Source organism: Centropristis striata, chromosome 17, assembly GCF_030273125.1.
Source record: "Centropristis striata isolate RG_2023a ecotype Rhode Island chromosome 17, C.striata_1.0, whole genome shotgun sequence".
NCBI classification, from domain to species: domain Eukaryota; kingdom Metazoa; phylum Chordata; class Actinopteri; order Perciformes; family Serranidae; genus Centropristis; species Centropristis striata.
In genome coordinates, this window is record NC_081533.1 from 25,595,903 (window position 1) to 25,617,188 (window position 21,286).

At 38.4% G+C, this 21,286-nt stretch overlaps 2 protein-coding genes across 2 annotated transcripts in view; both read left to right on the plus strand.

Moving 5' to 3' along the window:
- The window catches only part of dock11 (dedicator of cytokinesis 11), a 102,014-nt gene extending 98,360 nt beyond the window's left edge, over positions 1-3,654 (plus strand). Inside the window, exon 54 of the mRNA XM_059354314.1 lies at positions 2,147-3,654. Within this exon, the coding sequence (XP_059210297.1) occupies positions 2,147-2,236 (90 nt within the window). The 3' untranslated portion in view covers positions 2,237-3,654. The remainder of the gene's footprint in view (positions 1-2,146) is intronic.
- Positions 3,655-9,905: 6,251 nt separating this feature from the next.
- On the plus strand, positions 9,906-20,575 carry LOC131989127 (uncharacterized). Its single transcript, XM_059354315.1, has 10 exons — positions 9,906-10,210; positions 11,390-11,529; positions 11,770-11,932; positions 12,038-12,134; positions 15,803-15,963; positions 16,097-16,227; positions 16,335-16,485; positions 18,097-18,196; positions 19,026-19,110; positions 19,199-20,575. Exons 1-10 carry the CDS (start codon positions 10,138-10,140, stop codon positions 19,295-19,297), a joined length of 1,200 nt encoding a protein of 399 aa, XP_059210298.1. The 5' UTR covers positions 9,906-10,137; the 3' UTR covers positions 19,298-20,575.
- Positions 20,576-21,286: the final 711 nt, after the last annotated feature.

Consider the following 21,286-nt stretch of genomic DNA (forward strand, 5'->3'; position numbering starts at 1 on the left):
GCAAGTTGTCAACATGTGACGATGATGATGATGTTGTTAAGTGGTTTTAGACACCACTTGCTTAACCCATAAGAACCCATGGTGACACCCTTGTAACAAACGCTTTAAGATTAAACCCATTTAACAAGTCTAACCCATTAATAGGGTGTCCTGTATTGCATTTAACTTGTTCTGACCATATTTCCTGTCACAATTTTGATATACGTTATGGAGATGCAAACAAAAAGGCAAATGGTTATTTGTTTTCATTTAATAATTTGTTACTTAAAAACAAATCTGAAAAATAATTTGTTGTTAAACAGCAGTATTAATGTTACAATTTTGATAAATGTTGTGGAGATGCAAAGAAAAAGTCAAATTTGTGTTTCTGTAAGCAGAAAATGTGTCTAGTTTATTTATTTTAAAATAAGAAATATTATGAACACAAATACCATAAACACCCTATGTAACGTTTATGTCACATCACAGATCTTTGACATTTAGAGGTAGTATTTTTTTAAAAACATCATAAATTTGTTCTATGTGGTCCACTTGGTCTGTGGTATATCCCTCATAATTTTCCTTTAAGGATTACTGGGTCTGGGTTCTTATGGGTTAAGGGTTTTTGGGGGACTGCAATAAATTCTTGTGCATTACTTTCTGTGGGATTAGCGACAAACCGTCCATGAGAACAGCCTGCATAGACGCGTTATTATGGATTCCACTGCATATCAGAACAAGTCACACAGGATTTGTCCTTATGTCCTGTATTGTGTCACCGCATTGGGTCTTCTTGTCACCTTTGGAAGAAGCTAGCAAAACGCAACCGTAGCGTTCGTGACAAGTTGTTTATTAACAGAATATTTCACTTAACCACAAGATTAAACCTACAGGAGACCTTGTGTAATTATAAATTAACCCTAAACCTAAAGTTAGCGTAACCCGTTAGACGTTAGTTTTGCTAGCTAAACAACCGATCAACAACCTTTACCATTTTTCCCACCAATCCACACTAAATTGAACAAAACATGTTTCTCCGCCTCATAGCATGACTTTGAACCAGAGCTAACCAGCCATTTAAAAAACCAACCCTCCATATAGCTTTTAACATTAATGTTAAGGCACAACGACGTAAGTCATGGCCCTAATCTACTAATCCAAGGTAGGGCTGGGCGATATGGACCAAAAGTCATATCCCAATATATTTAGGCTGAATATCAATATACGATATATATCCCGATATTTTTATTGCAAAGTGAGAGCAAATGTTCAGTCAAAGTCAAATATGACATGTCACAAGTAGTTTTATGGAAACTGTTTATTTAAGTGAACATAAATACTGTATAACAGGACGTTTTTAAAAAATCAAAGCTCCATAAAGTGCACATTTAAATAAAAAAAAATATTAAATAAAAATAGCCTATGAAATAAAATAGGCCAATCTTTTTCTGAAATAAATATATTTATATGAGAAAAGAATATTGAACATTACAAAATAACTAAATATGACAAACCCTAGCCAGGGCAGCATTTATATACAGTACAGGCCAAAAGTTTGGACACACCTTCTCACCTTCCTTTATTTTCATGACTATTGACATTGTAAATTCATCAAAACTATTAATGAACACATGTGGAATTATGTACTTAACAAAAAAGTGTGAAATAACTGAAAACATGTCTTATATTCTAGTAAGCAAAGGGTGGCTACTTTGAGGAATCTAAAATACAAGACATGTTTTCAGTTATTTCACACTTTTTTTGTTAAGTACATAATTCCCATATGTGTTCATTCATAGTTTTGATGCCTTCAGTGAGAGTCTACAATGTAAATAGTCATGAAAATAAAGAAAAACGCATTGAATGAGATCGGTGTGTCCAAACTTTTGGCCTGTACTGTATAAAGAAAGACATTTTTTTTAACTATATTGATATATATGCGATATGGTCTAATTCCATATCACATTTAAAAATATATCGATAGAATTTTTATATCGATATATCGCCCAGTCCTAATCCAAGTGTCGCAGATGGTGTCTTGTTCTGAAATGCAGTGGGATCCATCAAAACGCTGCATAGACTCACTTGGTTGGAAAGCATTGAAGGCTATGACATTATTTCGGAGTTACAGGTATCTGATGCTGTTTGTGTTTTGCTTTGCCCCCAGATCTACCAGGAGGATATGATGCGCTCGCTGATACAAAACTCCCTCCACGTGTTCCGTGCCATCAGCGGGATGTCCACCAACCTGGGCTAACCTCCGACCCTCCGCCAACGCTGCCACCTGCCCTCATGTATACCCTCTCACTTCTTCCTTGAGGACCTTAACTGGTTGAGGGCGACTCACAGTTTCACGTCCTCCCAGCTCCGCTTGCCAAAACACCCCCTTGGTGAAGAAGCCACGCGGCCATCTTCAACACCTCTGCTGCTGTACGCACGGTAGACGGTCCGGGTGAAAGATCGCAGCACAGCATTTGGATGTAATAATCGAAAACCACAGCAGCAGTATTTCGGAGAATGTATCGGAGCAACACCAACTAAATATCAGCATGTCAGGTTCCGGTGTTATGCTGAGTCATGCTAGGTTGCACTTTTTTTTCTGCCTAAAACGCAGGACAGACTGTTGTTTCTTTGGAGGGAGATTTTTTTCTGTCCTCTCTCTGCAATGTTGCCCTTCAGATCTATGCAGGACACCACGCTCCCTCCAGGGTTCATTTCTACTGCTTGAGTCACCTTTTAGAAGACTGAAGCATCTTTTTTTATTTTGTTTGTCCAGGCCTTTGTGCCTGGCAGCTTTGTAAGCAATATCCCAACTCAACCGGATCAAAAATGCACCAAAACACAGTCATGGGTTTATAGGCCAACAGCGCATTCCACCTAGGTAAGCAGTTGTGATAAAATGATAAGCACGAAGCAGCAGCCTATCGTGACCGCCAGGCCAAAGTTATTGCCCTGTTTGTTTAAGGACAAATGCCTTCTCAGTATGTTTGAAAAGCGAGACCTCAGGGTTGTCTTAAAGCTGCTCTACAGGAGGGTTTGCTTAGTTTAAAAATACATCAATGCCATTGTAAATATAAACAGTCTTTTGCTGATAACTACGTCCTAGATTGTATTAGAGGTTATAAATAATAAGATGCCAGAAAATAAAAGAATATGATGACAAATTTTATTAGAGCTTAAGAACAATCATTGAAGCAGTACTCTCTTTTATGGCCTGTAGACATCTGAAGCCATATAAACAGGACACACTGATCGCAGCGCTGTGATAATATTTACATCTGTACAGTGAGTAAGAGTTCCTCACATCTGGGTTAAGATCCAGTGCCTTCGTGCTTTGCCTTCTGAAACAAAAAGACTCCCTGATCTCAAGTAATAAACGTCATCACATGCTGGTTATTTACAGTATTTCACAAGTGCTACACTGTAATTAGCAGATAGATGAATAATATTTAAGCAAATGTACATAATTTGTTGCCATCATGTAAAGTGAATTCTGTATCCATGTATGTTTGTACGTACTGTATGTATGTATTTATATTTGTAACATTTTGGACTCTTGTTCAGTCCAATTCTGTCCTAGCAGAGATTTTTTTCTTCATTTTTATTGCATTGTATACTGAAGTGCAGCTGCTTGTTCAAACTTACTTTGTAAAGCCATTTTTCAATAAAAGTGGAAAAACTATTGAGACTGACTGTCTTGACCTTGGAGATAGTAGTCGATTTAGTCCGATATTGTTCTAGATCAGTGATTCCCAACAGGGGGGGCCCGACCCCCCCAGGGGGGCGCCACTGATCCACGGGGGGTCGCGAAGCCCTCTTGATTTTAAGGGATGTAATAAATCTAAAGTGTTAAATATAGATGAGTCAGCATTTAATTCATTAGTGGGACAAAAACAACTAAATAAGGGCTACATTAAACGTTTATTCATTTATTTAAATAGAAAAATCACTATAGAAAAGTTTTAAAAATAAAGGCTATATCGCAAGAATAAGGACATGTGTAACATCCCTCCTTCAGTATACACAGGTAACCTCACCTAGCGGTAACCTCACCTAGTGGTAACCTCACCTAGTGGTAACCTCACCTAGCGGTAACCTCGCCTAGCGGTAACCTCGCCTAGCGGTAACCTCACCTAGTGGTAACCTCGCCTAGCGGTAACCTCGCCTAGCGGTAACCTCACCTAGCGGTAACCTCACCTAGTGGTAACCTCACCTAGCGGTAACCTCACCTAGTGGTAACCTCTCTTAGTGGTAACCTCACCTAGCAGTAACCTCACCTAGTGGTAACCTCACCTAGCGGTAACCTCACCTAGTGGTAACCTCTCTTAGTGGTAACCTCACCTAGCAGTAACCTCACCTTGTGGTAACCTCACCTAACGGTAACCTCACCTAGTGGTAACCACACCTAGTGGTAACCTCACCTAGCGGTAACCTCACCTAGTGGTAACCTCACCTAGCGGTAACCTCACCTAGTGGTAACCTCACCTAACGGTAACCTCACCTAGTGGTAACCTCACCTAGTGGTAACCTCACCTAGCGGTAACCACACCTAGTGGTAACCACACCTAGCGGTAACCTCACCTAGTGGTAACCACACCTAGTGGTAACCTCACCTAGCGGTAACCTCACCTAGTGGTAACCTCACCTAGCGGTAACCACACCTAGTGGTAACCTCACCTAGCGGTAACCTCATCTAACAACAGAAACACAGAGCTAATGGAAAAACGGCGAAGCATCAGGGAGACGAAAATGCTGAATATCTCAAAAAGTAAACGAGAGGGCACCATGAAAGTCACACTGAGTTCGGCTTCATAGAAGCAATGGACAATGGGGGGGTCGTCAAATTTGACAATGGTAAAAATGTGGGTCCCTCAAGAAAAAGGTTGGGAACCACTGTTCTAGATCACTGGTCCGAAATCTTTTAGGTATTGAGTGCCATTTTTACATTTTCTTGTTAATCAGTGTGTCAAATAAATATTAAGGTTAACAGTTTAATTATGACACTACATCAAAATGTTGATCTCCATTGGATCTGTTGTTTTATTTAGCCTATTAATTCCATCCATATAGGCCACTGGTTCCCAACCTGGGGGTCCCAACTCTAACTAGGGGTCGCCAAAGCTTCACAGGGGGTCAAGAGGGCTTCTTTATTTTAGGGGTGTAAAGCTGCTTAAACCAAGAAAGAACCTGGTTATGAGTCCATCTGGTACTTTAGGAGCTCTAAAAGGTTATGAAATCATCATATCACAGTTGAAAACATTAACCCTACCAACCTTCCAGCAATCTTGTTCATCAGGAATAAACTTAACAAATAGCTGTACTTTTTTTTTACCCACTGTGGTAACAAATTATATGCACAGTTCCCATTTCAACTGCTTTAGGTGGCATTCTGTCATTTATAAAATGTTGCAAATGCAACACATGTCAAAAAGGGAGAACTAAGAGCAACAAACAGAAATATGAGCACTATAGAAGAAAGCTGTCCTTCATCCTCCATCTGAAAGGTCATTCGGCCTGCAGATGAGAGGCCACTTAAACATTTTCAAAATACTCTCACAGTGGGGGTGGTCGGTAGCGTAGTGGGTTACGCAAGCGCCCCATGTGTAGAGGCTACAGTCCTCGCTGCAGCTGGCCCCGGTTCGAGTCCCGCATCGGACGGCCCTTTACTGCATGTCATTCCCCTCTCTCTGCTCCCTGTTTCCTGTCTCTCTTCAACTATCCTGTCCATTAAAGGCATGAAAAATACATAAAAAAAAAAAAAAATACTCTCACAGTTATTGCTAGTGTGCCATTGGTTAAGCCACCGTGTGCCAATCGTGGCATTCGTGCCTAAGGTTGCTGAACCTGTCCTAGACCTTTGACAAAATCTTTTTCTGGTGTTGTCCAAGGATTCAGATTAAACTTCAAAGCTTACATAAATGAGGAATCCTTAAAATGTTCAGAAAGCGTCTATATTTCCATGACATCTAGACCAGTGGCTCTCAACCTTTTTGAGTGGCGACCCCCAATTTAACATGCATACTGTCTGCGACCCCCCCTCACTGAACAGAATTTCACACACACAGTTCAGATCAAAAAAAGACACAAAATTACCCAAAAAATACATAAAATTAAGCAAAAAAGGACTCAAATTGACCAAAAAATGACCACAAAAATACACAAAATTACCCAAAAAGACACAAAATGACGCAAAAAAGACACAAAATTACCCAAAAAAGAAACAAAATGACCAAAAAGAGACACAAATTTTAAAAAAAAAAAAAAAAAAGACCAAAAAAGACACAAAATGACAAAAAAAGACACAAATTGTCTAAAAAAGACACAAAATTACCAAAAAAAGACACAAATTGACCACAAAATGATCAAAAAAAGACACAAAATTACCAGAAAAGACACAAAATTACCCAAAAAAAAGACACTAAAGACGAAAACACATTAACACATGAACACTTTAACACAGTTAAAGTCTCGCGACACCAATTAGGGTCGGGACCCCAAGGTTGAGAATAGCTGATCTAGACAATCCCATGGGTATTATGATGTTGAATTTAAAAGTTCTCTGGCAGAAATTTGGAGTCCCCAGAGGTCAGATTTCTGACTCAGAAAATCAGAGGAACTCATGGGGGACAAAGGATTCAATTGGTTAAATGTGCATTTTGTAGGTGGAAATCTGGGCAACATCTGGATACTTTTCTCCACACACTAATGTTCCACAGGTATGTGTATGCATTGATGGAAATCTATCTGACTTTGGAATCCAATCCAAGATCAGTTTTTAGGAATCAGACTACAGGGATTGGCTTCCATTAAGCCACAAGAAGCAGGCATTTAGTTGGCAGGCAGGAATGTATGGAAAAATACTGAACTGCATCGTGGAAAATTTAGGATCCAGCATTTCTGATGACACAGTCGTCCATAAAGTTGGAATACTTTTGTTTTCAGACACAATCCTCTGTTAATTTTGTTTTCATTTTCATTGTGATATGTTTGTAAGAGATTGAATAATCCAGTTTTGAGAAGATAATCACTTTATCTGTCAAGAATAAATCACATTGTCACAATCATTTCATGGAAAGAGGTTAAAAAAATATATTTTATTCCAACCCTATGGGAAACCGTATAATTTGAAAAACAATGAAAATGAGCCTCAAGTTGCTCACTCATATGTTCAGTGAATCAAACGTTATGTCATTTTTTATTTTTAGCATAACAGTACAGCTGAGATCAAATGCACATGTTTCCTCCTTAAACTCCCCTTTTGCGTCAGCATCATTCCCATCACTTGGTCACTCTTAGCTGTTGCACTTACCAGACAGTGAATCAGTTTATTGATTCATTTAGACCCTGACGACTTCCTGGAGAAATGGAGACTTTGTGGTTTGGGATATCGCACTTAAACGCGCATGCAAGCGCGATCAGCCTTCATTAACCCTCTGGAGTCTCCAAAAGCACCATAGCATGACTTCTTCATCACACCCAGACTAGAAAACAAGTTCTGGCTGTAAACTCCATGAGGCCAGTTTCAGTTTGATGATGATACATAGACCAAGTAAAACTGGAGACAAGGTCAAATATATTTTGTATAAAATGATAGAACTGGATGTAACCCTTTTATATGTTATATTTGCAACCTTTGTTCACATTTGCAACATTTAAAATTCTTTATTGAGCATGATAGTGTTTTGAAAGTAAAAAAAAAAGATTCAAAATGACAACAAAAAAAGATGCAAAATAACTAAAAAAAAGACACAAAATGACTAAAGAAAGACACAAAATGACCAAAAGAGACACACAAAAACACAAAATTACTAAAATAAAAAATAAAATAAAAAAAGAGGCACAAAATGACCAAAAAAAGACAACAAAAGACACAAAAATACCAAATATATATATATAAAGAATATACAAAATGACACAAAATGACCAAAAACGACACAAAATAACTTAAAAAGACACAAAATGACTAAAATCGTTACGCTAAACACACAAGACACAAATAAAATAGAGCCACAGTTGGATGACAGGATCACACACAATCACAAGATCACATTTATGTTGGTTTTACTTTGTTTCTTTTTGGTTCAAAATGTTGATCCAGTAAGTCAGAATAAAAAAATCAATTATTATCAGGTCATAAACACTGTAAAAAAAATAAACAATAGCTACTCAATAAAATTGAGGCAACAGATTGCACGCAATATCATTAATCAAATCTAACTACGTTACAAGTTGAGTTAATAACAAATTAACAGGAAGTGCCTGTCAATTAAAAACGGACTAATTCTATTGTGTTGGAGTCATTCAAAATTCTCTTGATTTAGAATTACATACACATAAAGATTATGTTTAATGTGATCAAAATAAGTAGATTATATCTCAAACATTTTTATATTAAAGTTAGGCCTACTTAAACAACTGCCTCAAAATCAAGGATGCATTTATATTTAATACATTTTATCAAATATATTAAGTAAAATGAAATGACTACAGAGCAATTTATTACAGTGTAGGTGAGGTGCTGGGGAAAAAAACCAACATGGCATTTAACCCTATAAAGCCAAGTGTATCATATTTGATACATACTTTTTTGAGACCTATACATCATCAGTGTGATATTTTTTTCCCTGAAAAACCTGATGAATACATGAATTGATGATTAAAAAAACTGAGCAACAAATTTCACAAAAATACCAGATGTAATAAAAAAGATTTGCTGGTTCCACTGGTGGATCTGTCATTACTGCGTGAAAACTTCATATCAGCAGATGTATGATGTTGTTTTATATGGAAAAAAATATTTTGTATGTTTGAGGAAAACGTAAAAAGGAAAGTCAAAATTTTATTTGGTTAAAAATATTAGGTTTTATGTGATTATGTTAGTTCAAGAAAAGCAAATTGTGAGCAACAAATTGCACAAAAAGACCTGATGTATCAAATATGATCCAAATTAAATTCATATATGAAAATTGATATTGAATTTAAAAAAATGTTAGCCGGTTCAACAAACACTCCAGCTTTGAAAATTTTGAATTTTCTGGCAATTATTTCACGGTTCAGGCTTTATAGGGTTAAACATGTGTTAAGTGGTGTATACAGGCAGGCTTGATGTAACTTCAAAGCTTACATAAATGAGGAATCCTTAAAATGTTCAGAAAGCATCTATATTTCCATGACCAGTGGCTCTCAACCTTTTTGAGTGGCGACCCCCAATTTAACATGCATGTTGTCTGCGACCCCCCCTCACTGAACAGAATTTCACACACACAGTTCAGATCAAAAAAAGACACAAAATTACCCAAAAAATACATAAAATTAAGCAAAAAAGGACTCAAATTGACCAAAAAATTACCACAAAAATACACAAAATTACCCAAAAAAGACACAAAATGACGCAAAAAAGACACAAAATTACCCAAAAAAGAAACAAAATGACCAAAAAAAACCACAAATTGTTTAAAAAAAACAAAATGACCAAAAAAGACACAAAATGACAAAAAAAAGACACAAATTGTCTAAAAAAGACACAAAATTACCAAAAAAAGACACAAATTGACATTTGGAGTCCCCAGAGGTCTGATTTCTGGCTCAGAAAATCAGAGGAACTCATGGGGGACAAAGGATTCCAGCTTTGAAAATTTTGAATTTTCTGGCAATTATTCCACGGTTCAGGCTCTATAGGGTTAAACATGTGTTAAGTGGTGTATATAGGCAGGATGAAAAAGATTCAAAAATGGACAGCTAAGTGGGGCACATGGAGCGTCTTTAACTCTTTTATTCTCTGTTTACTTGTGTTGGACGTTGGTGGGAAGAGGTTAAAGTTTCCCGAGTGGGTAATGAGTGTCATTACCACAGCTTTCCTCCCACTCTCTCTCACAGCGACTCCGCCCCGCTGCTCCTGGTCCACTGACAAGAAGAGTCAACGAACAGCGCGGAGCCACACCACAAACACCATAAACCTGCTCTTCTTCTCTCTGTACTTTCCATTTCCCATGGGATTGTTTATTCTTTCGGTTCTTACCCTACCTTTTTGTTAGTTACCTGTATTAGGCAGTAACATTAATTGTCCCAAGGATTATTTTTTTTCTCGGAATACAAGAGGACGGAGGGAGTTGACGCGCTTCCAGGAGGAATAAACGCTCCGACACTTGAGGACGCAACATGACATTAACTCGGGACTTTATCGCCTTTTTGTCATTCACCGCCATGGTAGCGGTATATCACTGTAAAGCAGGTAAATACTTCTTTATCATTGGATATTTTTTGTTCTAATTAGACCCTTTCTGAGCTTAATAAGGGTTTTAGTCGACAACACAGCTGTGGCGTCAAAGTTCAATTAGCCCTTGGCGATAATGACGCACTTTCAACCCTTTTGGCAGAATAACAAAGAAGCTACCTGGCGGTGAAAATGGTGGATTATTAACTATCGTTTTCAGGTAGAAGATTTAAAATTTACATGATTTATGAATAGTCTATTTGGCTATAAATCATGTAACTTTTCATTTTGGGTATATTATTTTAAAATGTTTAGCTTTTTAATGTAGTTTGTAAGCTACCTGTCCTGTTCTTACCTTGATAAATGTTTTACAGTGACGAAACAGCGACATTTTCCGTGATGTTTGATGAGGTCATTACGAAATACAAGAAAAAGGGGTCGTACTATGACCACAAAGACTATTTACAATACATCTCCAGACTCCACAAATCAGTTTCTGTCGAACTCGTATGAAAATATAAATCCTGCTGCTTAATAACTTACTTTATATCTTGCTTTACAAACTGCGCTTACCCTAGTTTAGATATGGTTGCGTCTCTGATTTGCAATTACGGTGATTGCCGAAAGGTCCAAACGAGAGTTTGAAATGGTAGAAAACCAAACCCGATTTATGAAACAGACATATTAACGGCCATATTTATAAAGGTTTGTTTTTTTTAACTGACTCTTTCCAGGCTAAAATAATTTAGCTGAACATTTTTTGATTAATATCCTGGAAAGCAGTCACCTGCAAATTCAAATATCAATATAGCCTACATTATATAAAAAAACATTAGCAAAATAATATAATTGGACTATCATAGGTATCTGTTGGGACTTACACCTAGTAAACCTGCTACAAAAAGTGTTTATGAGAAATAAAGAGTCATGATTAATAATCAATTCACACACGTCAACAACCGTAATTGTATAATAGACGCGCAACAAAAATGTAAAGTGCGTCTGGTGAAGGAAGCCTGCACTTCGGCCAACTGAATAACAGTGGCATGTATGATTCAAATTATACATTTTATTTAATAAAAATGATTTAATTTAGTGAGTTTTCATGCTCATGACAGCCTATTGTGTTGAAATCATTTTATCCAAAAAGGTCATCAATTCTGTGAGATTGATTCATTTTTTAAAATTTTTCTACAGATCGTCCTTCTCCACCGACAGGGCTGTCATACCGCTGGCTCGACTCGTTCACTGTGAATATATCCTGGCAGAAGCCCAGCCGTGTGCTGGATGGTGAAGTCGAGTACAAAATCAGCCTGATGAAGAACGGAACAGAAAGTGTAGGAAACATATGCAAGCGTAATATGCAACACTTACACCTGCCTCAGATTTTTTTTTAATCCCACCATGTCAAGTATTATCCTTTGTGATAACACCTGACAGGTTTACATAAGACCCATTATCTTACATGTAAATGTTCTAAAAGTGACATGACAATCCGTGTTTGTTTATAACCACCAGCCTGAGGTGGTTCTGTGCTGAGTGTGGCCTAATTAAAGTCTTCCTTGTTTGTCTTTCAGTCTAATTGGAAGACAAAGTCGAGATATTTTAGAGTCAACTGTCTCACAGAAGACATCGGTTCTGATCACTGCACGATTCACATTTCGAGTGTTATCGGTGGAGGTGACAGTGAGAAAGAGAGCGTGCCCGTGCCCATCAACATTCACACCCTTAAGCCCAGAGGTAAGAAGCACAATGCTTGAAAATGGTCCTGTCCTTCCATGATGATGTGTTGAATATTGCTGCATGTGTGTACATATGTAACATCTTTCTTTTTGTTCTGCACAGTTGAAGTGAAGGACATCAGATGTCTGGTGTCTTTCTCCCTCAAGGGAATAAACTGCTCCTGGATCCGAGGAAATCAGCCAGTGAAGCTCTTTTACAGGTGAGAATTACAGCCAACAGACCCAAAATTACAGCCTACATAATTGTTTTTACATCATAAACTCTGCCTTGAGATATCATCCAAAGTTTTATATTGTTTGTCTATTTTATAAACAGCTGCATGATGATGCACTGCAGGGCTGTTGAGGGAAAGTGGCTGACAGGGGGGTGATGGCCGTTACTGCAGGGCAGGAGGGAGGGGCTGGGTTTTTGAGTTAGGTGGGAAAGTCTGAGGGCACCTGGTGGACAGGTGTGACACTGTGTGCATTCCAATATACACACAACCATATTATGCTTCTGGTCAATTCTTGCAGTATATGCAAGTCAGCATGCTTTTCTGGCTATTCTGTCCCACAATCCTCTGCACAGCATGTATGAATGTGTGCATGTATGGTAAATGGTAAATGGACCTGCACTTATGTAGCGCTTTTCTAGTCGCTTTGTGACCACTCAAAGCTCTTTACACTACAGACTGTGCTCATTCACCCTCTCACACACACATTCATACTGGTGGCAGAGGATACCCTAAATGGTGCCACCTGCCACCATTGGGAATTCATTCACACACACACCAGTGAACGCAGCATCGGGACATGTAGCTGCCATGGTCAGGGATCGAACCACCAACCTTTTCAATCAGTGGGCCACCGCTCCACCAACTGTGGCTCAGTTGGTAGAGTGGGTTGGTGGTTCGATCCCTGACCGTCGCAGCCTACATGTCGAAGTATCCTTGAGCAAGATACCGAACCCCAAATTGCTCCCGATGCTGCAATCATCAGTGTGTGAATAAATTCCCAATGGTGGCAGGTGGCACCACTGTGCCCTGGTAGCCTCTGCCACCAGTCTGAATGTGTGTGTGAACAGGTGAATGAGCACAGTCAGTAGTATATAGCGCTTTGGATAAAAGCGCTATATAAGTGCAGTCCATTTACCATGTATGAGGGTCAAAGTTCAAGGCACAATGTTATGAGTAAGTAGCATCTATCTAATGATACTTAGATCTGAATGCAATAAACAACAATACAATACGATTGATGGAGAGAGAAAAGATTAACCTTTATTTTGAAATTCCCACTTTTTATTCATTCTTTTTTATTATTTTTTTATTTGAATGTCTGGAAGGGCTCAGTTAGTTTTGTTTTTGTGAGTTGATATAGCTATAACTGATTGTGTTCGGTCGTTATATGATATCTTCTCATATTGATCACAGGCCCCTGATTTACTTAAGGATGATTTACACCCTCAGGTAGTATGTAGTATGCATACTAAATGCAACAGTATGTACTTTGTAAGGGCAGCTGGAGTATGTGTTATTTAAAGTAAAAAGAAAAAGTATGCAATTTAAAACACAGCAATGAACTGAACTCAACTGCCTGCATCATTTTGTAACTAAGGAACATGAGCGTTTAGCAACAGTGAATGATGCTCACACTGTGATTGACGGCATGCAGCATGCCATTGTTGTGTCAAAGTTTGTTCCCCCTTCAAATAGCATTTCCCTCCCATAGTTTCCTCTTGTTAAAATGTTGGCCAGTGTTCCAGTGAAACCAGTGACCGTGTTAACTGGTAATGTAGCCTAATGTGCAGTGACAGCAGCTGTTGATAACACGAATGATCAATTTGAAATACGTACTAGCATTTGAGACTACACATCCAGTTGAAGCATTTAAAAAGAGTCACTATAATGTTGTATGATGATGAAACTAAGTGAAGAACTAACACGGTCGCTCATAAAATTGGAATAAATAACATTTGTTACTGCATGCAAAAGCATGTTCTTTGTAAGGGTAGCTGCAGTATGTTCTCTTAGAAATAGAAAAAAATGATTTAAAACCGCAGTGAACTGAACTGAGTGCATCATTTTGTAACTAAGGGACATGAGTGACTTTTGCAACAGCGAATGACGCTCACATGTGTTTTACAACAACCAGCAGCTGGTGTTGTGTCAAAGTTTGTTCCCCCGTCAAATAGCGTTTCACTCCCATAGTTTCCTCCTGTTACAGTGTAATGAGTGACCCTGTTAACTGGTGTCACAACTGAATGTGCCGTGGTGGCAGCTGTTAAAAACAGAACAGAACATGCAAGTGTCCTTATAAAAGCCTCCATTCTTACTTTTATCAATTTGAAATATCATTTGTGTTTATATCACTGCCAAACATTAATTATGAGCAACCATGGTTATATATAGTCACCAGTTAACACTGTCACTCAGTCTTACATTTTTATGCAAATTGTACCTGCCAGCTCTGAAAAAATAAGTTTGAACCACATCAGCAACATCTTTCGAGACATTGAAACAAAATTTCAACTGTGAACAATGACTGTGAGCTACTTTATTTTACTCTGTGTGAACTGAACTTTGCTCTTGTGAAGTGTGAGCATGCACAACACCGATGGCGTCCCTCAAAAACAACTGTGAAGCACCTCAATATGACATGAAATGCATACAATATATTTTTCATCATCTTCAATACTTTAACTCTCAGTACAACAAGATCTCCAACCTAAATGACACGATAGACCATTTGTCAACACCACCTGTGACGACACATATGAGCGTTTGTCAAAATGAGGCTCAAGGTACAGTGGAGCGTTGTAAAAATAGCACACACGTCATTATACATATACATACGGTTCGTGGTTGTAAAAAAGGCTGCGGTTTCTGTGAATTTAGGCTATAAAACCTCTGATATAGGTTATGGACAAAAAACTTCCTGGTATGAAGTTATTAAAGACAGTTGAAACAGTAAATAAATGTACGTAAATGCGAGAAGTGAAGTAGTTACAAAGGTGACATGAGCTACGGAAGTGATGTAATTTACTTTTGTTTTCACGTGGGACATAAACCCCGTTCTCCTGGGTGAAAGTTTCACAGTTTGTACAACCCATCCTACCCTGAGTGTGATATTCACCATTTAAACTCTGCATCACTGCCAATCATTATTACTGCGTCCAGAAGAGACCAGCGGAGGACAGTCTAAAACGTAAATGTCAGTTGTATTTTTGCTGACCGTACAAACGCCTTATATTGGCGTTTCTAAGGGAGACCAGTCTGCTCAGTAGCTTACATATATACACTACTCGGCTACTGCCTCACACAAATACCTGCCAGTAATTCTGTTTTGTTGTGTCTCTTGAGAAACTCCTGTAGTTTGCATGGCCCTCAAACATAATTATAAAAAAAATCATCATATGCAGATATTGTCTGCAGAGTTGTCTGCTAAATTGCCAGTTCATATGCAAAACACACTCCATCTAATCTGAGACTGAACAGTTTCCATTTCCCATCATGCCTCACGCTGGACTGTGTTTATTGTGTCATGTTCCAAAATGCAAATTTTTTTGTTCTTCTTTTTTTTTTCTTTGTGTTCAGAACATTTCTGTTATGGTAATCTTTGTGCTGGTTCATATTTTTAACCACCACTGAGGTGGCTGTTGCCGGCCCCCTCATTAATCTCTGCATAAAATAAAGTCATCAGCAGTACAGGATGAAAGCCTACATGTGGATTGGTTTAGAGTTATTGTGATTTGGATTAATTTAGGAAAACGTATCATTCCACACTGATATTATTGGGCTACAGATAATCTGTGAGTTTTATCAACATCTAGTGGTGACTGTAGGAATTGCAGAAACATGTTTCATCACCTGTTCATTTCTCTTCACTACAGGGGTTGTGGGCTTACTGAGGGACAAATCAAGCCTTTACAGTGTAACGAGACGTACAGCACTGCGACAAGGGACGGTTGTTACCTTCAAGATGAGTTTTTCCTCAACATCTGCTTGCTTATGGACACCAAAGATGGAATGAGGACCTTTATGCCTGCACTTGGTTGGTGTTACCGCTAAATATTAATTATTGCTGTCAGTAGAAACAAATATATTTAAAACAGTTGAGGATATATTAGCAAAACATGCTAAAATACTTTTATAACAGTGATTGAATCTTTTTATTTTGCCCACAGAGATACTTCCACCAGAGCTCCGCGTCAAAGAAGAAGGAGATAACCTCCAACTGAGCTGGACACCTCCAGAGACAGGTCTCAGGAGTTGCTGGGAATACACGGTCTGCTACAAGCAATGCAAAGAGTTTAAAGTAAGTAGTCAAATTAAACTATTTATCCTCAGTATTTAATGTCTCTTTACCAGAAAAAGTGCAACACTGTAGTTTTATGTGCTTATGATTTTTTTTTTCTTTTTTAGCAATGCCTGAAGTTCAGTGGAAATGAAAATGGAGATGAGCAGATGAAGGTGGCCTATGATAAACGCTGCCGTTACGACTTCCAATCCAAAGTCACAAATACTGATCATTGCCCAAAAATATTCAGCAGCTTCGGGGACATTGTAACTTACGGTAAATGTCCACCATTTCTACTACTGATTTCTCAGATTGTATTAATTTAGTACACTAAAACAAATATACAGTCATGAAAAAAACGATGAGACCACCCTTGTTTTCTTCAATTTCTTGTTCATTTTAATGTCTGGTACAACTAAAGGTACATTTGTTTGGACAAATATAATGATAACAACAAAAATAGCTAATAAGAGTTTAATTTAAGAGCTGATATCTAGACATTTAACATGGTTTTCTTGATTATGATTTTAGTTTTTATAAAGAAATCCATGGAAAATGTCTAGATATCAGCTCTTAAATTAAACTCTCATGAGTTATTTTTGTTGTTATCAATATATTTGTCCAAACAAATGTACTTTTAGTTGTACCAGGCATTAAAATGAACAAGGAATTGAAGAAAACAATGGTCTAATATTTTTTCCATGACTGTATATCAAGTTACTTTAGCCCCTTCTACACATCCTGGCAATGTGCACTTTTATTCTGCTTTGCTGTTGGTATAAAAGTTACAGTGGCAGCATGGGGGGACAGATTTTTTCTGCCTCTGAGCGTGCAGCAGCAGTTCAGGAAGTTATTAATATTAACATTGTGTGCTATAGTCTATAGTCTTACGCATCTGTCTCTTTGTCACACACACCCTGGAAAGCACTGCACAACCAGTATTGTCTGCCATTAGTTGCTCCCCAATCATGTCTGACTACATGTTGTCTTATTGTTTGGTACATGTCCTGCCGGCTCTTCAACATTCAGGCCCCGTTCGCACGAGGACGCTCGTGGGTAAAAACGACAAAATATTTTATCGGAAGTGCCTTTCGTTAAGACGGTGACGGCGTTTTGGGGGCTTAAAGACGCAAAAATCTGAAACCACCATCCAAAGTGGAAAAGTTAAATCCGCTCCGCCGTAGCATGTCCGTCTACACTGCCAAGACACAAAACTCTGCTCAGATCTGCTCACGTCACGTATGTGTTTACGTCACATACATGCTCCAGTGCAGGAAAATAAACAAACGTGGGATTATTTCCATGCGTCGGACCTTCAAGCTGCTCTGGCAGCTCTAATAAACTTACAGGAGTCTTTCCACCAAATGTACAGGATATGTACAGATAGTATTAGTGAACAGAGAAGGATCTGTAATTACCTCTATCACATTTTGGATGCAGCAATTCGTCGGAGGTGAGCCAGACGGCTGTGAACGAGACCTGGGAGATCTAGTGATGGTGGAGAACTTTGTGGAAGGAGTAGCTGATGAAAATGTGTGGCGTGAAAACTTCTGCATGCCCAAAGATGCTCTTATGGCTTTAAGTGATGCTGCCTGGCTGCATACAATCGAATTTCACACACTTTTGCGTCACCGTATGCACGCAGATTTCCTCCCGAAAATGCTCGTCTAAACGAGGAATAAAAAGTGAAGACGCAACGCCACTTTTGCGTCTTCTGTTCAGACCGTCCTCGTGTGAACGGGGCCTTAGTCACGTTTGGTGGTTTCTCTGCACATATAATGAAAAAATCACAGGTTGACTTGCATTAGGATAGCGAAGTTTCCCCATTTCCTATTGATATAAGCAGAAATGTCTGAAGAAGCTGAAGAAATTTCATTTTCATCACAGGAACTGATGAGCCTCCTGATGAAACGCTGACTGTGGTTGCCATCGTCGTCCCCGTCCTCCTGTCTCTCTGCATCATTCTGTCGTGCTACTGCTTCAGGAAGTATGTTTTCAGAAAATTACAACAGTACTTTTCACCTGCAAGCCAAATTTTGCAAACTATTGCAAGGGGTGGTTTTGTAAATCGTACCTTTGCAACAGTATTTCATCTTATTGCTACGCCCAAACCTTGTCTGGCGGTTTATTTGGCAGGAAATGTGTTGTGCATGAAAATGGGGGACAGTTATTTCAAAATCCAAAATAAATAAATGATTTAATAAATCAATAAGCATACCATTAAATCTACCAAAAATATTATTTAAAATAAATGTAGGCATTAATCAATTGATAAAATGGGACATAAATCATCCTTTTTATGTGTTTATTTTAAATTTATTTTAAAACATTTTTATTGGGTGTGTGAGAGTGTGTGGGTGTGTGGAAAATGTTAATCAAAACCCGCCCCACCCTCAGGCACAGATGGACTATTAAAAGAGAAAAGCATCATAGGAAAGGAATGTTCATTGAAGTCATGTAAAAAAGTAAAATAAGACAATGTCCTAATATAGCTTTGAATGACAATTTTGCATCTGATGTGGGTTTTCTACATTAAAAGTGTTCCCACACATTTTCATGGAAAAAATTTAAAAACATGACTTTTCAAGAGAAATCTTAACTGGACTTATCTAGAAATTCATTTACTGATGGGATGCAATTCTGGGAAAAAAAGCTATTGAAAATATATTTGCCATTATGCTATATTAATATTAAATAAGAGATATAATTGTATTTAAATAATTCCATGTCCCTTGAAAGTCCTTAAAAGCACTGTTACGTTTGTCTTTTTCCTTGCATTTTATATTTTATTGATGGAAACATTGTATCTTTTGTAGGCACAGCTCCATTTTATGCCCCATCATACCTGATCCTTCAGCAATATTCAAGGAAATGATGATGAACGGAAACAAAGAACTGAAGGTATGTTTTAGGAAAAATAAAAACATATATGCTCAAGTCTCAACTCTCTCTGTCTCCACAAAAACCCACATGCTGTTCTGTTTTTCAGCCCACAACAGGGACTCTGTACAAGCCGATGCCAGAACCCATTGAACCCTGCAAAATTACACTTGTGACCGAAAACAGCAGCCTCCAGGAAAACTCCTGAAACGTATAAGTAGACAGCAATGCAGCTGGACAAACATGGGGAATATTAACTTTGACTGAACACCAGGCTAAAACACTTTGTTCCACTGACCTCTGCTGCACCTGTACTGGACTGACCTGATTCTATGTCACTGCAGCCAGGGAATAACTTTCACCACTAGAGGTCAGGAAAATACAACATTTTCAGCTGCTATTCAGTTCCTCTGTAAGGTAGTGCACATGAACACTGCTGGGCTCTACAGGATAAGGAAATACACTGAATCCTTGGAGCGACCTTAAAAAAAGCGGAAAACCCCTCGACAAGACTTTGCTTTTGGACCCAGAAAGTTGTTCATGGCTGCACTGAGCTGATATCCTCCTGCTGATCACTGGGACTGAGACGAGGATGAAAGGGGCCGTGTGTTTGCTTGGATACAGTGGAGGAGCCAACAGAAGCTGGATTTTTCCGGGAACTGCCTGACTGCTCGGAGGAGCTGTCCCTGGATATCTGCTGTGCGAATCTAAGAGACTCAAAAAGGAGGAGAGGGCAAATAAAGGAGGCTTATGTCTTGGCAGCATGAGTCGTACATGTGGGAACGACAAGCCAAAGCTACTATGATTGTTGTCACGCAGCTAGACAATGGGCAGGAAACAATAACCTTCCTACCTCCTTAAAGTGGAAAGGACAAACTCAGTCATCCCTCAACAGTTGAACTGACTCATGAAAATGTCACTTGACATTACACGTTTTACGTAAGAGAACAATTCTAGAGAAACATGCACACATGACCGCACATAAACTTGATTACAACTTCAATGTAGTCCTGCTGGCTTAGTGTATTCCTGCCTGCTAACCTGCACACCACACCTAATTCCACCATTAGTCATTCGCTCTTTCTTCTTTAAACCGAGGGAAGCTCTTGTTGCCTTGTTACATTTACCAACACTTTTTGTTGGCTGTTTGTGGACCCTCTTGACAGTGCTTTAACAGAGAATTAAAAAAAGTGAAAATGTTTGTTTTGCTTGTGATTGTTTGCCACTGGTTACCATAGCAGTGGTTCATATCAGCACTATTTGTACTTCAGTAGTAAATACTTGCAGAAATTGTTGAGGGATTACATGACTTTGAGTTAGGTCATTTTGAACATTTCTACTAAAGTACAACCCTGATTCCACAGAAGTTGGGACTCAAGGTGCATATTTATCAGAAACAGATATTTAACAGTTTTGAAAAAAGATGCAAAGGGACTCACACAGACTATGGAAAGGGGTAAAATAAAAATAAAGAAACTAAACGTCTACAAAGAGACACAAAACTAGTACAAAAAAGGGCAAAACAGCCACGGACAAAAATATGAAAACAGTTACAAAGTGACATAACTACAAAGAAACAAAAAAAGCACAGAGACACAAGTAACAACTACAAAGAGACCCAAAATAACAGGAAGGGGCTGTGGTGGGGCATTGTGCATGTCTGTGCCCAGGGGCCCATTGGCTCATAACATGGCTTAAAGTAAATGGCTTCAGTGATGTTAAAGGTACTAAATGATGATCATTCAAATTATTAAGATTACTTTTGGCTGGCATTTAATCTCCCCAGTATAACACTTGTCTTTTTCCCACTACAGGAGTTGTCTTGTGTTTTCTTCTTTTTCTTTTCTTTTTTTGGCTGACGACCAAGTGAGTGATCACACTTTGTTCAGGGCTGCTCGATTTTGTGTCACTGGCCTCATAAAGGCAGTGCTTTTACTTCACTCATTTCATTTCAAAGGTAATCTAAGTGCCCAAACACTGCATGGTGCAAAGAGGTTTATTGTATCATTAAACTTATTATTACTTGTTTGAATTACTGGGAAAAAGCATAGTAACTACACTGCCATTAACTATTCCTGTAACACACTGCCCACGCAAAGGAGAAGTGCTCACTAACGGAAGTTTAAAACAAATTTCTTAGCAGAATTTGACAGAAATAAGCCTTGTGTGTATATGGAAAACAAGTCTTAGAACTTTG

Bases quoted from the DNA above. Each gene is read 5' to 3' on its own strand.
- LOC131989127 (XM_059354315.1), top strand. From the start codon at position 10,138: ATGACATTAACTCGGGACTTTATCGCCTTTTTGTCATTCACCGCCATG. The intron at 10,211-11,389 runs GTAAATACTTCT...ATTTTTCTACAG, and splicing joins GGTATATCACTGTAAAGCAG to ATCGTCCTTCTCCACCGACA. The intron at 16,228-16,334 runs GTAAGTAGTCAA...TTTCTTTTTTAG, and splicing joins AGCAATGCAAAGAGTTTAAA to CAATGCCTGAAGTTCAGTGG.